At 46.7% G+C, this 16,829-nt stretch overlaps 2 protein-coding genes across 2 annotated transcripts in view; both read left to right on the top strand.

Moving 5' to 3' along the window:
• The window catches only part of LOC125085087 (ATP-sensitive inward rectifier potassium channel 12-like), a 157,431-nt gene that overhangs the window by 15,735 nt on the left and 124,867 nt on the right, over positions 1-16,829 (top strand). The gene's annotated exons all lie outside the window — the stretch shown is intronic.
• Positions 14,825-16,829, top strand: part of LOC125085032 (BSD domain-containing protein 1-like) — a 79,912-nt gene continuing 77,907 nt past the window's right edge. The window contains 2 exon segments of the mRNA XM_047703133.1: positions 14,825-14,917; positions 15,344-15,896. Of these exon segments, the coding sequence (XP_047559089.1) occupies positions 14,825-14,917; positions 15,344-15,896 (646 nt within the window).

Here is a 16,829-nt window from a genome sequence, read left to right on the forward strand (position 1 = left end):
CGCCCCCTGTCCGCCCAGCCAGGAGGCTCCATGGAGCATGGGAAAGTTCAGGTGGCTTGAACCAGGACCCGCTCAGAGGCAGGGACTTTCAGTGTGGCTTTTGTTCATTCATCGGATGGAGCTCCTTCCGCCTCTGGCCCAGGCGGTGATAAATGCCCAAAGGAGGCTGTAAACCAAGTGCGTGGCAGAGGTGAAGTGCAGATGACAGCACCCTCAGCCCTTGGAGAGGTGACCTTCACACCAGCCCTGAAAGCACCCAGATAGTGTGAATGGGCTCTAAAGTCCAACTCCCAGGGTGTGAACCTGGCTTTACCCCTCCCTCTCAGTGTCTCCAGCCCAGGAGCTCATTTCTCTGTGCCTCAGTTTTCTCCTCTGTAAAATGGGGCTGATAATCACAAAGCCATATGAGGATGAAGTAAGTAAGTAAAGCCAGCAGCCCGCAGAGGGGCCGCGTAAGTCTGGGCGCACTCTGTCACTCTCATCGCCTTTATCTGGTGACGAGCACCCATTGTGGGAGTGGCCTGGGGCTGGTGCTCCTGGGCTCGAGGAGCAGAAGGAAGGCAAGGGTGGCTGCAACAGTTAGCTATAGGGACAGAGTTTGACCAGGAGGAAGGATGGGCTGGGATGGGTTCCGCTGATGGGATCCAGTTATGGTGCGAACAAGAAAGGCCCATGAAATGGCTTCTTCTCCAGGAGGTCGCTCCACCTGCCAAGGAGGAAGTGACACAGAGAGGCCAGGGCGGTGGACTCTGGGAGGAGCAAGGAGGGGACTTGGGCCCAGGCTTAGGAGGCTGCATGGTGGTTGGGCGGAGGGGACCCATGGGGACACTGAGGCAACGGCTGACCCTGTAGGTTTTGGTGTGAGCCTCCATCTGGATGGGGAGGAGCAGGCTTGGGCTGGAGGGATGGCATCTCTGGACATTTTGAGATGCCAACAAAGGGCACGGGGACTTTGGAAGGCAGTTTGGCACTTTCTTATAAAGCTAAACCTATATTTAGTATAAGATCGAGCCATTCCTCTTGTACATGCAGCCCGAGAGATATGAAGACTCATTTTCACACAAAAACCTGTAAGTGGACGATTATAAGAGCTTTATTCGTGATTGTCCAAACCAGGAAGACACCCGGATGCCTCTCTCACCTGCATGTGAGTGACCACACCGTGGCCTGTCCCTGTGGTGGAACCATCCTGAGCAGCAAGAAGGAACAGCTGTTTCTCCCTGGTGTGACCTGAGGCTTCCCAAGTGCGTGCTGCTGAGAGACAGAAGCCAGACTCAGAAGATCCTGTGTGTCTGGCATTCTGGAAAAGCCCCAACTACAGGCATGGAAGAAACATCAGTGGTTGCCAGGGCCATGGGGGTGGCGGACCGAGTCCAGGAGGCAGGGCTCCAGTGGGATGGGAGATGATTTTGAGGGGTGACGAAATGCTATATGTCACGATTGTCGATGGACATAGATGTGCGCAATTACTCAAGACCCGCGGGAGTCCACACAATGAGGAGTAAATATAGGTCACTTATACCTTATTAAAAAAATAAATAAAGGGGAAGAAAAAGCAGTTGCCAACCCCACTTGCACACAGAGACATCAATGTGTCAGATTTCGGAGAAGAGATCAGGTCAGGAGATCAAGCCTGGGGACTTGCTGGCGTGTGGATGGGACCGAGTGACCATGAGATGGCAGAGACACGGACGATGCACAGGATGTGCCGGGAGGGAGGGAGGTGCTGAGCATGACCGGGGCCTCCAGTGCACAGCGGGGCCTCCGAGGTGAGTCTTCAAGAGCAAAATGTGTCCCTAGTCACCTCTGCCAGCGCCAGGACCCTCCAGGATGCCTGGGCTTCTGGAAAGAGAGGCCAAGGATCAGGGGCTTCACTTCAGCCTAAGGTCCCCTGGGATATTTAGAAAGCAACTGAAAGTCAAGGGTGACCTACAACTTATTGTCCAAGTCCAAAACCTTTGACAAAGGGAAGGAGGCATGATTACTAATAACTACACGGGGCACATAGGAGTAAAACGGGTGGTTTTGGGCAGAGCAGGGGTGTTGTACACAGAGGTTGTCAAGGCAGGCTGGGGCATCCTCAGTCTTACCCCTGCTCCCGCCATGCCATCCCCTGGGGTGCACAGCCACCCCCCCCCCCCAAGGGACCTGGATATAAGCACGAAGGGAGAAGAGATTCCTATTGCCCCAGCTCAGAGGTCCATCCAGCCTCGGTGGTCCATCTAGAGAGGGGTGCACTGGATCAAAGAGCTTTCAGACCTCCACAGGCTGGAGATTTCTACAGGAAGGCTTTCTCATGGTGCCGTCCCCTACAGGCCATGTGTCCGGGCAAGGTGCTCACTCACAGCATCTCAGAAACTCGCTCTATGAATGGTCTCCCCACTGCACCACTGAACACGGTGCCACTTGCATGTCCCTGAGCACAGCTCACCACACTCACAGAGCAGCTCAGCTCTGCCTTGCTGTGCCTCACACACACACTGACTCCAGCTAACACTGTGTCTCAGGCAAACACGTCACAAAACACAGCTCCTCACGGACACAGCATTAAAGTGGTACACAGAGAAACTGGCAGAGAGACAGATACACACATATACGTAAGACAGACAGAGAGATATTCAGTTAGAGACAAAAAGACAAACAGACTTTATGCCTATGTATACACAGAGATATACGGAAGAAAAATATATAGACAGAGAGACAGAAAAACAGATAATGAGATAAGATAAAGTGACAGGTGGACCTAAGACATAGATAGCCTGGTAGATGGACAGATAGATCTAATCAGAAAGACAGACATGTTAACAGACAGATGGGCAGTACATAGACAGGAACGTGAGTAGGGAGGCACATGTAGACTGACAACTGTAGAGACAGACACACAAAATAGGTAGACATGCAAATACGGACATGTACGTAGAGTCAGACAGACAGAGAAAATAGACAGAGGCCCAGCCATTTGAAGAGATAGATGTTTGTCTATCCATTCTGTCTGTCATCTCTATATGGACTGAGGGAGAAAGATAGCCATACGGATATACGGATGGAAAGACAAGTAGACATGCGGACAAAGACACAGATGGACAGATAAAAAGACAGCCTGGGAGTCATAGAGCTAGGCAGGTAGGCAGCGGTAGATAGAGTTATGGGAAGAGTCAGATTCACAGACTCACAGACTGGTAGGTGGGCAGATACGGATGAAGTCAGAAATACAGATGGAAAGACAGACAGACTGAAAGACAGACAGACAGGGTGAAAAATAGATAAGCAGGCAGAGGGATGGATGGATGGACAGATGGACAGAGAGATAGTCAGAAAGATGGACAGATAGACAAACGGACAGGTAGACAGATGGGCTGAGAGTGGGACAGACGGACAACATGTAGACAAATAGACAAAAAGAGAGAGATTGAAAGGTGGACATACAGACAAATCCATATAGAAAGATCAGCAGATAGAGAGTGAGATAGACAGAAAGACGCATCTACAGACAGGTGAGTAGATAGAAAGGAATAGACTGACAGAAAATGGACAGTCCTATATACAGAAATAAGTAGGCAGGCATACAGACAGAGGAACAGACAGATCCACAGACATACAGATAAACAGATGTACTGATGAAGAGATAGGAAGGAAGACAGACATGAGGGCAGAAATGCAAATAGACATAAAATATCTATAAAGGTAAGTAGTTATACAGACAGACACATAGACAGGTAAAAGGACAGACAGGCAGATGTATATATAGATACAGAAAAACACAGAGAGACAGACAGACGGAAGGCTGGTAGAGAGACAAGTAGATATACAACAGAGATAGATCAATGGGAAGACAGACAAATGGATATTCTACAGGCAGACAGACAGGCAGAGAGATGGACAAATAGACAAGCAGACAGAAAGATTGGCAAAGAGATGACCAGCAATACAGAAAGATAGGCAGATAAATGATCAGAAGGACAGAAAGGCAGGCAGACAGGCAGGCAGACAGAGAAATACTGAGAGACAGAATGACCTATTGACAGATATGCAGACAGAGAGACAAACAGAAACTAACTGAGCGACGGTAGATGGACAGAAAGAACTAAAGATTGAAAGGCAGATAAATAGAGAGCAAGACAGACCGGTCGTCAGGCAGACATAGAGGCAGGCAGGATGCACAGAAGCACCTCGGGACTTGCTCTCCAGCCTCCTCACAATCCCAGATCTGCCTGGGCCCCTCCTGGGATTGACTTGTCTGCTCTTCAGAGGCCGAGCGGACACCTCAGAGGATCCCTCCCATTCACAGCCTGCTCCGAACTCACCTGTACTTGCTCCCGCAGCTTCTGATCACCTTTCAGCTGAACTCTCTCCTGGACTGGGTCCGGCCAGCAGGGTAGGCCGGTGGGCCCCATGCCCCGGGCAGGACCCTACCGCCCAAGGGCAAAGAACCCTGAGTCCCTTTCCCTGAGCTGGAGAAGGGACCTTCTAGGTGAGTGTGGATACAAACAAAACAAACCCAGAGGGACTCTGGAAATCCGGTCTGGCATCAGCATCTGGAGTGCAGGGGCGGGGCTGCAAGTCAGAGCAGAGCGGGTGATGCAAGAAAAGCATACACTTCAAGCTTCATAGAAGGAAGAAAATGTGCATGGATTATGAATTAAGGTTTCTATTGACTATATTTCCATTAAAATGCATAATTATTGAAAAATTTAACTGGCAGGACTTCTGACTTAAAGGACATTTTGATTTCTGCTTCTTAAACTTTATCCTTGAGTTAGAGAAAGTGACCTTGTCATGGTAATGACTCCCCTCCTGGTCCTCTCGACAAGTTCTAGAAGCTGTTGATTGGTTCTTGGCTGAAATGGCTCAAGGGTGACAATCTCTATGTCTGTACTCGTGGGCTTTGGGGAGATGGACCAGAAAAGAGATGGGTGCACTCTTACAGACGGGAAGTAATTTGTTGCATTTAAACAACAGATCAGGGCTTGGGCCATAGGCCTCCGTGTCTTTCAGCAGCTCTGTATCCACTCTGTTCTCTCCACTCTCTGCTTTGGTGGTGCCTGGACAATGAGGACGTGCTCTGGGTCCTCACATCTACATAGAGCCACCCTCACCCAATGGGGAAATGCCCAGTGCAGGAGAATATCCTGCCGAGAGAGAGAGAGAGAGAGAGAGAAAGCAACACAGAGTCAATGCCACTTTGATCGTTCAGGTGGAAACAAGTAACTATTCGGGTCATGAGTGTGTTCTGGGACAGTGTGGGCTGCCTGGTCCAGCAGCTTCTGTGTCATCCTGGCTGTGTTTCTATTTGTGTGTTCTTGTGTGTGTCCCCTCTGTGCGTGTGCTTTTGCCTGAACCAGGTGGACATTCTCTGGTTCCGGGGCTGAAAATCTCTGTGCCTACACAGACAAGATCATGTGACAAGCATTTAGAATATGAAGACTTTGTCAGTTTGAATTGTGTTTGGACGTGCCCCATGTTGCATGCTTTCTTCCTTTGCGACTAGGAGGGCTTGTCACTGAGGCAATCTGTTCAAATGGTCAGGAGAAGCCGCTCCCCCAAGAGGAGTCACTACTGAACTCCGCTATTAACTGAGAATCTTACATTCTGGATGAAATGTTGCAGAGTTTTGATCAAGTTCAAGTGGCATGAAGAGCAGAACAGTGTAGATCTGAAATCTTCTATGGGATCAGAATACTTTCTGTTTTTTAAATATTTGACGAAGTGCATATACAGCAAACGTTTCATATTTTTATTTATTTTATTTTTGCTGATTTTGTGGGTTGGGAGATTTTGACAAAAATTGTATCCTAAAGCCGCGTTCTTGGAATGTGTCCAAACAAGGGCTCCCAACGCAAACCAGAAGAGGACAGCAAAACACTAGTCACTAGACTGTGTTCCTTGATCTGGGACTGGAAATCAGCAGCAGGCTTTCCTGCCTCTTTGGTTCTTGTGCATTTGCTTGATTAACATAACTCCAGGACCTGCAGCAGGTCCACACATCTTTAAGGAACATACCAAGCCTTTTGTTTTTACCATGATATTTCTCAGCAATGGGATATCAGAGGATATGGCTAAGTTATTCAAACCAGGGTGGAAAAAATAACAAAAACCCACTCCAAATTAATTTTACTAAAGATCCAGTGGAGCCAGAATGAATCATATAAATACAGAATGAATATCTTACTGAAATTACCAATTTTAAGCTTATTTTCTCCATGTATATTGCATTATTTGCTAAGTTCTGCATTCACAAAAATACATGTAGTGTTCAGAGAGAATGATATTTGAAAGGGAAATGATCAAAGTGTGTCTCAACTAGTTATCACAATTGACAATTGTCACCAGGACCATGGCTTCTTTACCCAAATGCGGGCAACAAATGTATATGTATTAATTAACATTTAATGTGCAAAAATAGAGCTGTTATCTCAAATGTAATGTGAGATAGTTATGAACACATTTAAAAAAATTTAAGACTCCTGAATAGGAAGGAATAGACTGACCCATAGGAAAAATGTCATTCGTGTTTCTCTTTCTTTTCTTTTCTTTTCTTCTTCTTCTTTTTTTTTAGATTTTATTTATTTGAGGGAGAAAGATTGAGAGCGCACGCATGAGAAGGGCGGAGGTGTACAGGGAGACAGAGAGGCATACTCCCCGCCAAGCAGGGAGCCTGATGACTGGGGATCGAGCCCAGGACACTGAGATCATGACCTGAGCCCAAGTCAGGTGTTTAAAAGACTGAGCCACTCAGGATCCCGTGTCTCTTTAAACGGAGAAATTACAAAGAAGTGTTTCCTTTAAAACTAGCTAAGGGGCAATAACGTCTGTTTCCACCAATGTTATTTGCTATTGTGCCAGAATGTAGCTGAATGCAAAGTTAGGAAACAAACAGGAGGAATCAAAGCTACAACAGTGATGCAAAAACACGTTAGGTCCTTCTTTATTTCCGGTTTGTTCACTCAAGGTCATGCCTGTGAAATGTAGCAATAGCTCATTTCCTCATTACTCTGCACTGTGCTAATATGTCAAATGATGATAATATGTCCTCTATTACTGATACAAAATTGCTTTGTGTGTGCCTTTTCTAGCTTTTAACTACTTGCACAACTTTCAGCGGACATGAGCTGTAATCTCTGTTGGTCTGTATCATAGGAGGCGTGCTGTGTATGTTTAGACTTCAAGATCCTGCCTTTTCCACTTGTGTGAGGTTTCAGAAGTACTGAAATATTGGTAAGGAAAATCCTAGATTTCAGTACCAGGAACTGTAGATTACCCTGCTCACACAAGGGATCAGAGCTATCACTTTGCAAGGACCCTACAAAGTATCCACAGATGGTGGATGAGTTTCCAGTCCTCCCACAGGACCGCGCGAGGTGTGGACAGCATGTGGCCCACAGAGGAGCCTCAGGCCAAGCGCACAGCTGCCACAGGTGGACCTCAGTAGCTCGGCGGGCTCCGTCCTGCTGTGTCTGGCCTCAGCTGGGGAGTCCATGCAAGGACCGCCTGCCTTGGAAGGGTGGGCTCATGGCAACATGGAAGCCCCAGATAGAAGGCAGGGACACTGGAGGATTTCTGAAACACAAGAAACATACATCTACTGCTCTAGGAGAATGCTTGCCTGTCTTCAGGAGAATTCCAAGTTTGCACAGAAATGAATGGAACTTTTGGGAAATGATAGAAGGAATGACTGCATAGTTAGCTTTGAGGTCCACACCTGATACGACATTTCTTATTGTGCTGCTGGGCTCCATGGGGCCTCCTGCGATCAGGGTAGCCAGGAGACAAGATAGGAAGAAAGAATGTTTTCAAAAAAATGTTTCCCTCATGAAAGTTTATAGTCTGGGGGCGCCTGGCTGGCTCAGCAGAGGAACCTGTGACTTGGTCTCAGAGTTGTAAGTCTGAGCCCCACATTGGGCTCAATGCCTTGAGATATGCCGTGATGGGACAATGGAAACCCACATTTAAATTTTAATTTAAAATTAAAATTTAATTTTAGGGGGAGGAGTCAAGATGGCGGAGAAGTAGCAGCTGAGATGACTTCAGGTAGCGAGAGATCAGCTAGATAGCTTATCTAAAGATTGCAAACACCTACAAAACCAATGGGAGATCAAAGAGAAGAACAGCGACTCTAGAAACAGAAAATCAACCACATTCTGAAAGGTAGGACTGGCGGAGAAGTGAATCCAAAGCGATGGGAAGATAGACCGCGGGGGGAGGGGCTGGCTCCCGGCGAGCAGTGGAGCAACGGAGCACAAAATTGGGACTTTTAAAAGTCTGTTCCGCTGAGGGACATCGCTCCAGAGGCTTAACCGGGGTGAAGCCCACGCGGGGTCCAAGAAGGATCGGGGGTGTCTGAGTGTCGCAGAGCTTACAGGTATTAGAACGGGGAAGCCGGCTACAAAGACAGAGCCAAGGAGTGACTCTCAGCTCGGGGTTACCTTGAACCGGTCGCAGGCTCAGTCAGCTCGGAGTGCGGCCGGAGGCCAGGGCGACGGGAGTCATTGGGCGCTGTTCTCTGAGGGCGCACTGAGGAGTGGGGCCCTGGGCTCGCGGCTCCTCCGGGCCGGAGACCGGGAGGCCGCCATCTTCATTCCCACCCTCCGGACTCTACCGAAAGCGCTCAGGGAACAAAAGCCCCGAAAGCAAACCCGAGCGGGTTACTCAGCCCGGCACCCCGGGTAAGGGCGGTGCAACTCCGCCTGGGGCAAAGACGCTTGAGAATCACTACAACAGGCCCCTCCCCCAGAAGATCAACAAGAAACCCAGCCAGGACCAAGTTCGCCTACCAAGGAGTGCAGGTTCAATACCAAGGAGAGCGGCGGAATTCCAGAAAGGAGAAAGCAAAGCCCGGAACTCATGGCTTTCTCCCCATGATTCTTTAGCCTTGCAGTTAATTTAATTTTTTTTCTCTTCTTCTGCTAAATTTTTTAAACTTTTACCCTTTTCTTTTTTAACGTTTTTTAACTAGTTTATCTAATATATATATATATATATATATATATATATATATATATATTTCCTTTTTATATTTTTTCTTTATTGGTTTTTTTTTAATTGTTTCTTTTTTTTTTTCCTGAACCTCTTTTTATCCCCTTTCTCCCCCCCTCACGATTTGGGATCTCTTCTGATTTGGCTAAAGCATATTTTCCTGGGGTTGTTGCCACCCTTTTAGTATTTTACTTGCTCCTTCATATACTCTTATCTGGACAAAATGACAAGGCGGAAAAATTCACCACAAAAAAAAAGAACAAGAGGCAGTACCAAAGGCTAGGAACCTAATCAATACAGACATTAGTAATATGTCAGACGTAGAGTTCAGAATGACGATTCTCAAGGTTCTAGCTGGACTCGAAAAAGGCATGGAAGATATTAGAGAAACCCTCTCGGGAGATATAAAAGCCCTTTCTGGAGAAATAAAAGAACTAAAATCTAACCAAGTTAAAATCAAAAAAGCTATTAATGAGGTGCAATAAAAAATAGAGGCTCTCACTGCTAGAATAAATGAGGCAGAAGAAAGAATTAGCGATATAGAAGACCAAATGACAGAGAATAAAGCAGCTGAGCAAAAGAGGGACAAATAGCTACTGGACCACGAGGGGAGAATTCGAGAGATAAGTGACACCATAAGACGAAACAACATTAGAATAATTGGGATTCCAGAAGAAGAGGAAACAGAGGGGAGCAGAAGGTATATTGGAGAGAATTATTGGAGAGAATTTCCCCAATATGGCAAAGGGAACAAGCATCAAAATCCAGGAGGTTCAGAAAACCCCCCTCAAAATCAATAAGAATAGGTCCACACCCCGTCACCTAATAGTAAAATTTGCAAGTCTTAGTGACAAAGAGAAGATCCTGAAAGCAGCCCGGGAAAAGAAGTCTGTAACGTACAATGGTAAAAATATTAGATTGGCAGCAGACTTATCCACAGAGACCTGGCAGGCCAGAAAGAGCTGGCATGATATATTCAGAGTACTAAATGAGAAAAACATGCAGCCAAGAATACTATATCCAGCTAGGCTATCATTGAAAATAGAAGGAGAGATTAAAAGCTTCCAGGACAAACAAAAACTGAAAGAATTTGCAAATACCAAACCAGCTCTACAGGAAATATTGAAAGAGGTCCTCTAAGCAAAGAGAGACCCTCAAAGTAGTAGATCAGAAAGGAACAGAGACAATATACAATAACAGTCATCTTACAGGCAATACAATGGCACTAAATTATATCTCTCAATAGTTACCCTGAATGTTAATGGGCTAAATGCCCCAATCAAAAGACACAGGGTATCAGAATGGATAAAAAAACAAAACCCATCTATATGTTGCCTACAAGAAACTCATCTTAAACCCGAAGACACCTCCAGGTTTAAAGTGAGGGGGTGGAAAAGAATTTACCATGCTAATGGTAAGAAGAAAGCAGGAGTGGCAATCCTTATATCAGATCAATTAGACTTTATGCCAAAGACTATAATAAGAGATGAGGAAGGACACTATATCATACTCAAAGGAACTGTCCAACAAGAAGATCTAACAATTTTAAATATCTATGCCCCTAACGTGGGAGCAGCCAACTATATAAACCCATTAATAACAAAATCAAAGAAACACATCAACAATAATACAATAACAGTAGGGGACTTTAACACTCCCATCACTGAAATGGACAGATCATCCAAGCAAAAGATCAACAAGGAAATCAAGGCCTTAAATGACACACTGGACCAGATGGACATCACAGATATATTCAGAACATTTCATCCCAAAGCAACAGAATACACATTCTTCTCTAGTGCACATGGAACATTCTCCAGAATAGATCACATTCTTGGTCCTAAATCAGGTCTCAACCGGTATCAAAAGATTGGAATCATTCCCTGCATATTTTCAGACCACAATGCTCTGAAGCTAGAACTCAATCACAAGAGGAAATTGGGAAAGAACCCAAATACATGGAGACTAAACAGCATCCTTCTAAAGAATGAATGGGTCAACCAGGAAATTAAAGAAGAATTGAAAAAAATTCATGGAAACAAATGATAATGAAAACACAACGGTTCAAAATCTGTGTGACACAACAAAGGCAGTCCTGAGAGGAAAATATATAGCGGTACAAGCCTTTCTCAAGAAACAAGAAAGGTCTCAGGTACACAACCTAACCCTACACCTAAAAGAGATGGAGAAAGAACAAGAAAGAAAGCCTAAACCCAGCAGGAGAAGAGAAATCATAAAGATCAGAGCAGAAATCAATGAAATAGAGACCAAAAAAAACAATAGAACAAATCAACGAAACTATGAGCTGGTTCTTTGAAAGAATTAATAAGATCGATAAACCCCTGGCCAGACTTATCAAAAAGAAAAGAGAAAGGACCCAAATAAATAAAATCATGAATGAAAGAGGAGAGATCACAACGAACACCAAAGAAATACAGACAATTATAAGAACATACTATGAGCAACTCTACGCCAACAAATTTGACAATCTGGAAGAAATGGATGCATTCCTAGGGACATATAAACTACCACAACTGAACCAGGAAGAAATAGAAAGCCTGAACAGACCCATAACCAGTAAGGAGATTGAAACAGTCATCAAAAATCTCCAAACAAACAAAAGCCCAGGGCCAGATGGCTTCCCGGGGGAATTCTACCAAACATTTAAAGAAGAACTAATTCCTATTCTCCTGAAACTGTTCCAAAAAATAGCAATAGAAGGAAAACTTCCAAACTCATTTTATGAGGCCAGCATCACCTTGATCCCAAAACCAGACAAGGATCCCATCAAAAAAGAGAACTCCAGACCAATATCCTTGATGAACACATATGCAAAAATTCTCACCAAAATACTAGCCAATAGGATTCAACAGTACATTAAAAGGATTATTCACCACGACCAAGTGGGATTTATTCCAGGGCTACAAGTTTGGTTCAACATCTGCAAATTAATCAATGTGATACAACACATTAATAAAAAAAGAACAGAACCATATGATACTCTCCATAGATGCTGAAAAAGCATTTGACAAAGTACAGCATCCCTTCCTGATCAAAACTCTTCAAAGTGTAGGGATAGAGGGCACATACCTCAATATTATCAAAGCCATCTATGAAAAACCCACCGCAAATATCATTCTCAATGGAGAAAAACTGAAAGCTTTTCCGCTAAGGTCAGGAACATGGCAGGGATGTCCATTATCACCACTGCTATTCAACATAGTACTAGAAGTCCTAGCCTCAGCAATCAGACAACAAAAGGAAATTAAAGGCATCCATATCGGCAAAGAAGAAGTCAAACTATCACTCTTCGCAGATGATATGATACTCTATGTGGAAAACCCAAAAGACTCCACTCCCAAACTGCTAGAACTTGTACAGGAATTCAGTAAAGTGTCAGGATATAAAATCAATGCACAGAAATCAGTTGCATTTCTCTACACCAACAACAAGACAGAAGAAAGAGAAATTAAGGAGTCAATCCCATTTACAATTGCACCCAAGGCTATAAGATACCTAGGAATAAACCTAACCAAAGAGGCTAAGAATCTATACACAGAAAACTATAAAGTACTCGTGAAAGAAATTGAGGAAGACACAAAGAAATGGAAAAATGTTCCATGCTCCTAGATTGGAAGAATAAATATTGTGAAAATGTCTATGCTACCTAAAGCAATCTACACATTTAATCCAATTCCTATCAAAGTACCATCCATTTTTTTCAAAGAAATGGAACAAATAATCCTAAAATTTATATGGAACCAGAAAAGACCTGGAATAGCCAAAGGAATATTGAAAAAGAAAGCCAAAGTTGGTGGAATCACAATTCCGGACTTCAAGCTCTATTACAAAGCTGTCATCATCAAGACAGCATGTTACTGGCACAAAAACAGACACATAGATCAATGGAACAGAATAGAGAGCCCAGAAATAGACCCTCAACTCTATGGTCAACTCATCTTCGACAAAGCAGGAAAGAATGTCCAATGGAAAAAAGACAGCCTCTTCAATAAATGGTGTTGGGAAAATTGGACAGCCACATGCAGAAAAATGAAATTGGATCATTTCCTTACACCACACACGAAAATAGACTCAAAATGGATGAAGGACCTCAATGTGAGAAAGGAATCCATCAAAATCCTTGAGGAGAACACAGACAGCAACCTCTTCGAGCTCAGCCACAGCAACATCTTCCTAGGAACATCGCCAAAGGCAAGGGAAGCAAGGGCAAAAATGAACTATTGGGATTTTTTCAAGATCAAAAGCTTTTGCACAGCAGGGGAAACAGTGAACAAAACCAAAAGACAACTGACAGAATGGGAGAAGATATTTGCAAATGACATATCAGATAAAGGGCTAGTGTCCAAAATCTATAAAGAACTTAGCAAACTCAACACCCAAAGAACAAATAATCCAATCAAGAAATGGGCAGAGGACATGAACAGACATTTCTGCAAAGAAGACATCCAGATGGCCAACAGACACATGAAAAAGTGCTCCACATCACTCGCCATCAGGGAAATACAAATCAAAAGCACAATGAGCTATCACCTCACACCAGTCAGAATGGCTAAAATTAACAAGTCAGGAAATGACAGATGCTGGCGAGGATGCGGAGAAAGGGGAACCCTCCTACACTGTTGGTGGGAATGCAAGCTAGGTGCAACCACTCTGGAAAACAGCATGGAGGTTCCTCAAAATGTTGAAAATAGAACTACCCTATGACCCAGCAATTGCACTGCTGGGTATTTACCCTAAAGATACAAACGTAGTGATCCGAAGGGGCACGTGCACCCTGAATGTTTATAGCAGCAATGTCTACAATAGCCAAACTATGGAAAGAACCTAGATGTCCATCAACAGACGAATGGCTAAAGAAGATGTGGTATATATACACAATGGGATACTATGCAGCCATCAAAAGAAATGAAATCTTGCCTTTTGCGACGACATGGATGGAAATAGAGGGTATCATGCTTAGCGAAATAAGTCAGTCAGAGAAAGACAACTATCATATGATCTCCCTGATATGAGGGAGAGGAGATGCAACATGGGGGGTTAAGGGGGTAGGAGAAAAAACAAGATGGGATTGGGAAGGAGACAAACCATAAGTGACTCTTAATCTCACAAAACAAACTGAGGGTTGATGGTGGATGGGGGGTTGGGAGAGTGGGGGTGGGATTATGGACATTGGGGAGGGTATGTGCTATGGTGAGTGCTGTACAGTGTGTAAACCTGGCAATTCACAGACCTGTACCCCTGGGGATAAAAATGTATTATATGTATATAAAAAAATAAAATTAAAAAAATTAAAATTTAATTTTAAAATTAAATCTTAAAAACAAAATATGGTCTAGAGGATGTACAATGAAAAGTAAAGTCTCCCTTGTTCCCACCCAGAGGTAGCCAGGGGAGATGGCTGGCACACACTGTGCCCCCATTCCTCTTCCTCAGTTCAGCCTTCAAGCCCAAGAGATCTGTGAACCCCCGAGGGTGGAGAACGAGGGAGTCAACCCCTCCACAGCAGCTCTGCAGTCCTGATTCATGCACTGGGCGGTGGCCCAACAGAAGCTGTGCGCGTGCACAGGGGTTCCTGCACGCGCGCTCATTCCTCAGGTTCTAAGTTCCAAAGCTGTGTCCTGGCAACAGGCCGTCCTCCAATTACCCCTCAAGTTGGCAACCTCGCTCATTCCTAGCAGCTTGCAGAAGGTACTCTGTGATCCTGGAGACCCCTCGCTTTCTTCTGGGGCTCCTCATATCCATCTGCAGGTGGGGCTGCCGGGTGAAGGTGATGTTGTTGGCCTCCGGATCATAGCTGTCCTGCCGCTGCCGCTGAGAGTCCATCGTGGACATGGTCATGCCCTGTGTGCTGCAGAAGCGGGTTGTCACTGGGCTGCTGCCCTCAGCACGCAGTAATGTCTATGATATCTCCACAGGGGAGAGGGTGTGAAGAGACCCAAGAAAGAGCAGCAAAGGGATGGCCCAGCTGAAGGGAGACCCTGCACTTACAGAGGGGCAAGAGACTCACAGAAAGGACCCTAAAGGTGCTGGGGCCCCACAGGGGGCATTTAGGCCCTTGGGGGTCCAGGGAGGCCTCTCTTCCTTTGTGCCCAGGCCTGGGCCTCTGTAGAGAGCCGTCCCCTGGAAGAGAGCTCCAAAGACCCATGCAGTAAGAAGTCCCAAGCTTCCATAGGAGCTCCTGCCGCATCGAAATGCCATCACGAGTTCCTACAGTTCCACCAGGGGCTGCCACCTGGTGCAGAGGAGGAGGGGTCTGGCCACAAGTCAGGCCTCGCGGCCCCTGAGGGCCCCCAAAAAAGTCATCCAAGAGAGCCCTTTGTGTCCTGCCAGAGTGCCTGCACTTTGCCAGAAGAAGAACCAGCTGGAAAAGGATGCCAATACCACCATCAGGCAGAAGACAACGCAGAGGAACTGCTCATCCCCAGCTAACTGTTCCGGGCCCCGAAAATGCAAGGTTTGTCTGCTGCCACACAGGCGAGGGGAGCCTCTGAGGCTGAAGTCACCCCATGAGCTGGGGTTTCGAGTGACTGCTGAGGACCTGGACTGGGAAAAGAGAGCTGCTTTCCAGTGCATCCAAGATGCTCTTCGAGGGGACACAGAGGCCACCTGCAGCTGTGGCCCAACTTGGCCATCCAGTGCCTTGGTCCTGTCTGCTGCAGTGGCTACTCCCCTGCCAGCCTCTGACACCCAGGTCACCTCCATGGACTGCTCCCCTTCTTCCCAGCCTCTCCTCTTGTGGTCTCACCCTGGCTGCAGTGGGAGCAACTTTGCATCTACCCAGGCCCTCTCGATGCTGTCCAGGGGCAGCATGGCCTCACTCACAGTCCCCCCAGGGCTGCCTGTGCTGCCCGGGGATAGTGGAAACCCGGGATCCACTGCACAGGCCCCATTCGGGGCTGTTGGTGTGCAGTGGCCCAGAGCCACCGCCCTTCACAGCTCTCCCCCACATGGACAGCCGGTAGCTCAGGCTTCAGACCCACTCCAGGCCCTGAGCACAGCTCTAGCCCAGCTATCCTTGGGCAGCAGCACCCAGGCAGGTTATGTGGTTCCCTTACCTGTATCTGCCTCCCGGGGCACCTGTGCCAGTTCCTAGCCAGATTCGATTACCTCCCCTGCTGTACTCGCCCCTGGTGCAGCCGCTACCCCTGCCTTGACAGCTGTACCCCAGATGCCTGGCACTGTGTCCCATGCTGGGCCCAACAGCCAGCAGCCCCGCCCTCCAGGTGGCAGCACAATGCCAGCCCCCATCAGCATGGGGCTTTCGGCAGCACCCCCATGTTTGGGGAGAGGAGATGATGTTGCAGATCTGTGCTCCAGTTTTGGGGCTCTCAGCATCACAGCAGGAATGAGCAGGTCCCCAAGTGGCCTGCAGGGCTCCAGGACAAGCCTGGGCCCGAACATAGGGGGCTGCCCATGCCAGAACACCCTGTCGGGGACCGCTGGAGCTAGCACGATGAACCACCCTGTGTCAGGAGCCCCGAGTGCCCCTCCCTTCAGTCACATTCCCAGGCACCTGACCAAGCAGAGGTCCAGCTCAGATGGCGGCAGCACTGCCAGCAAGGCCGCCTGTGGGGCGGGGGTGTCCTGGCCTCTTCTCCTAGCGGCTCTGCCTTGCTGGTCAGCACGGCCCAGAGCAGCCTTGCCACCAAGACCCCCTCATCCCCTGCCCAGCGCTTGATTAGACGTAAAAGAGCTGCACCGTGCAAGAAGTCATCTTCCTCCACATCACAGCCCAAGAGGAAGAGACTCAGCTGAGCCAATAGCTTCCTGGAGAAGTAGCCGGTGTTGCACTTCCTTCCAGGTGACACCAGTGCAAGACTAGTGTGGAATGGGAG

The sequence above is a fragment of the Lutra lutra genome, chromosome 14, assembly GCF_902655055.1.
Source record: "Lutra lutra chromosome 14, mLutLut1.2, whole genome shotgun sequence".
Lineage (NCBI taxonomy): Eukaryota > Metazoa > Chordata > Mammalia > Carnivora > Mustelidae > Lutra > Lutra lutra.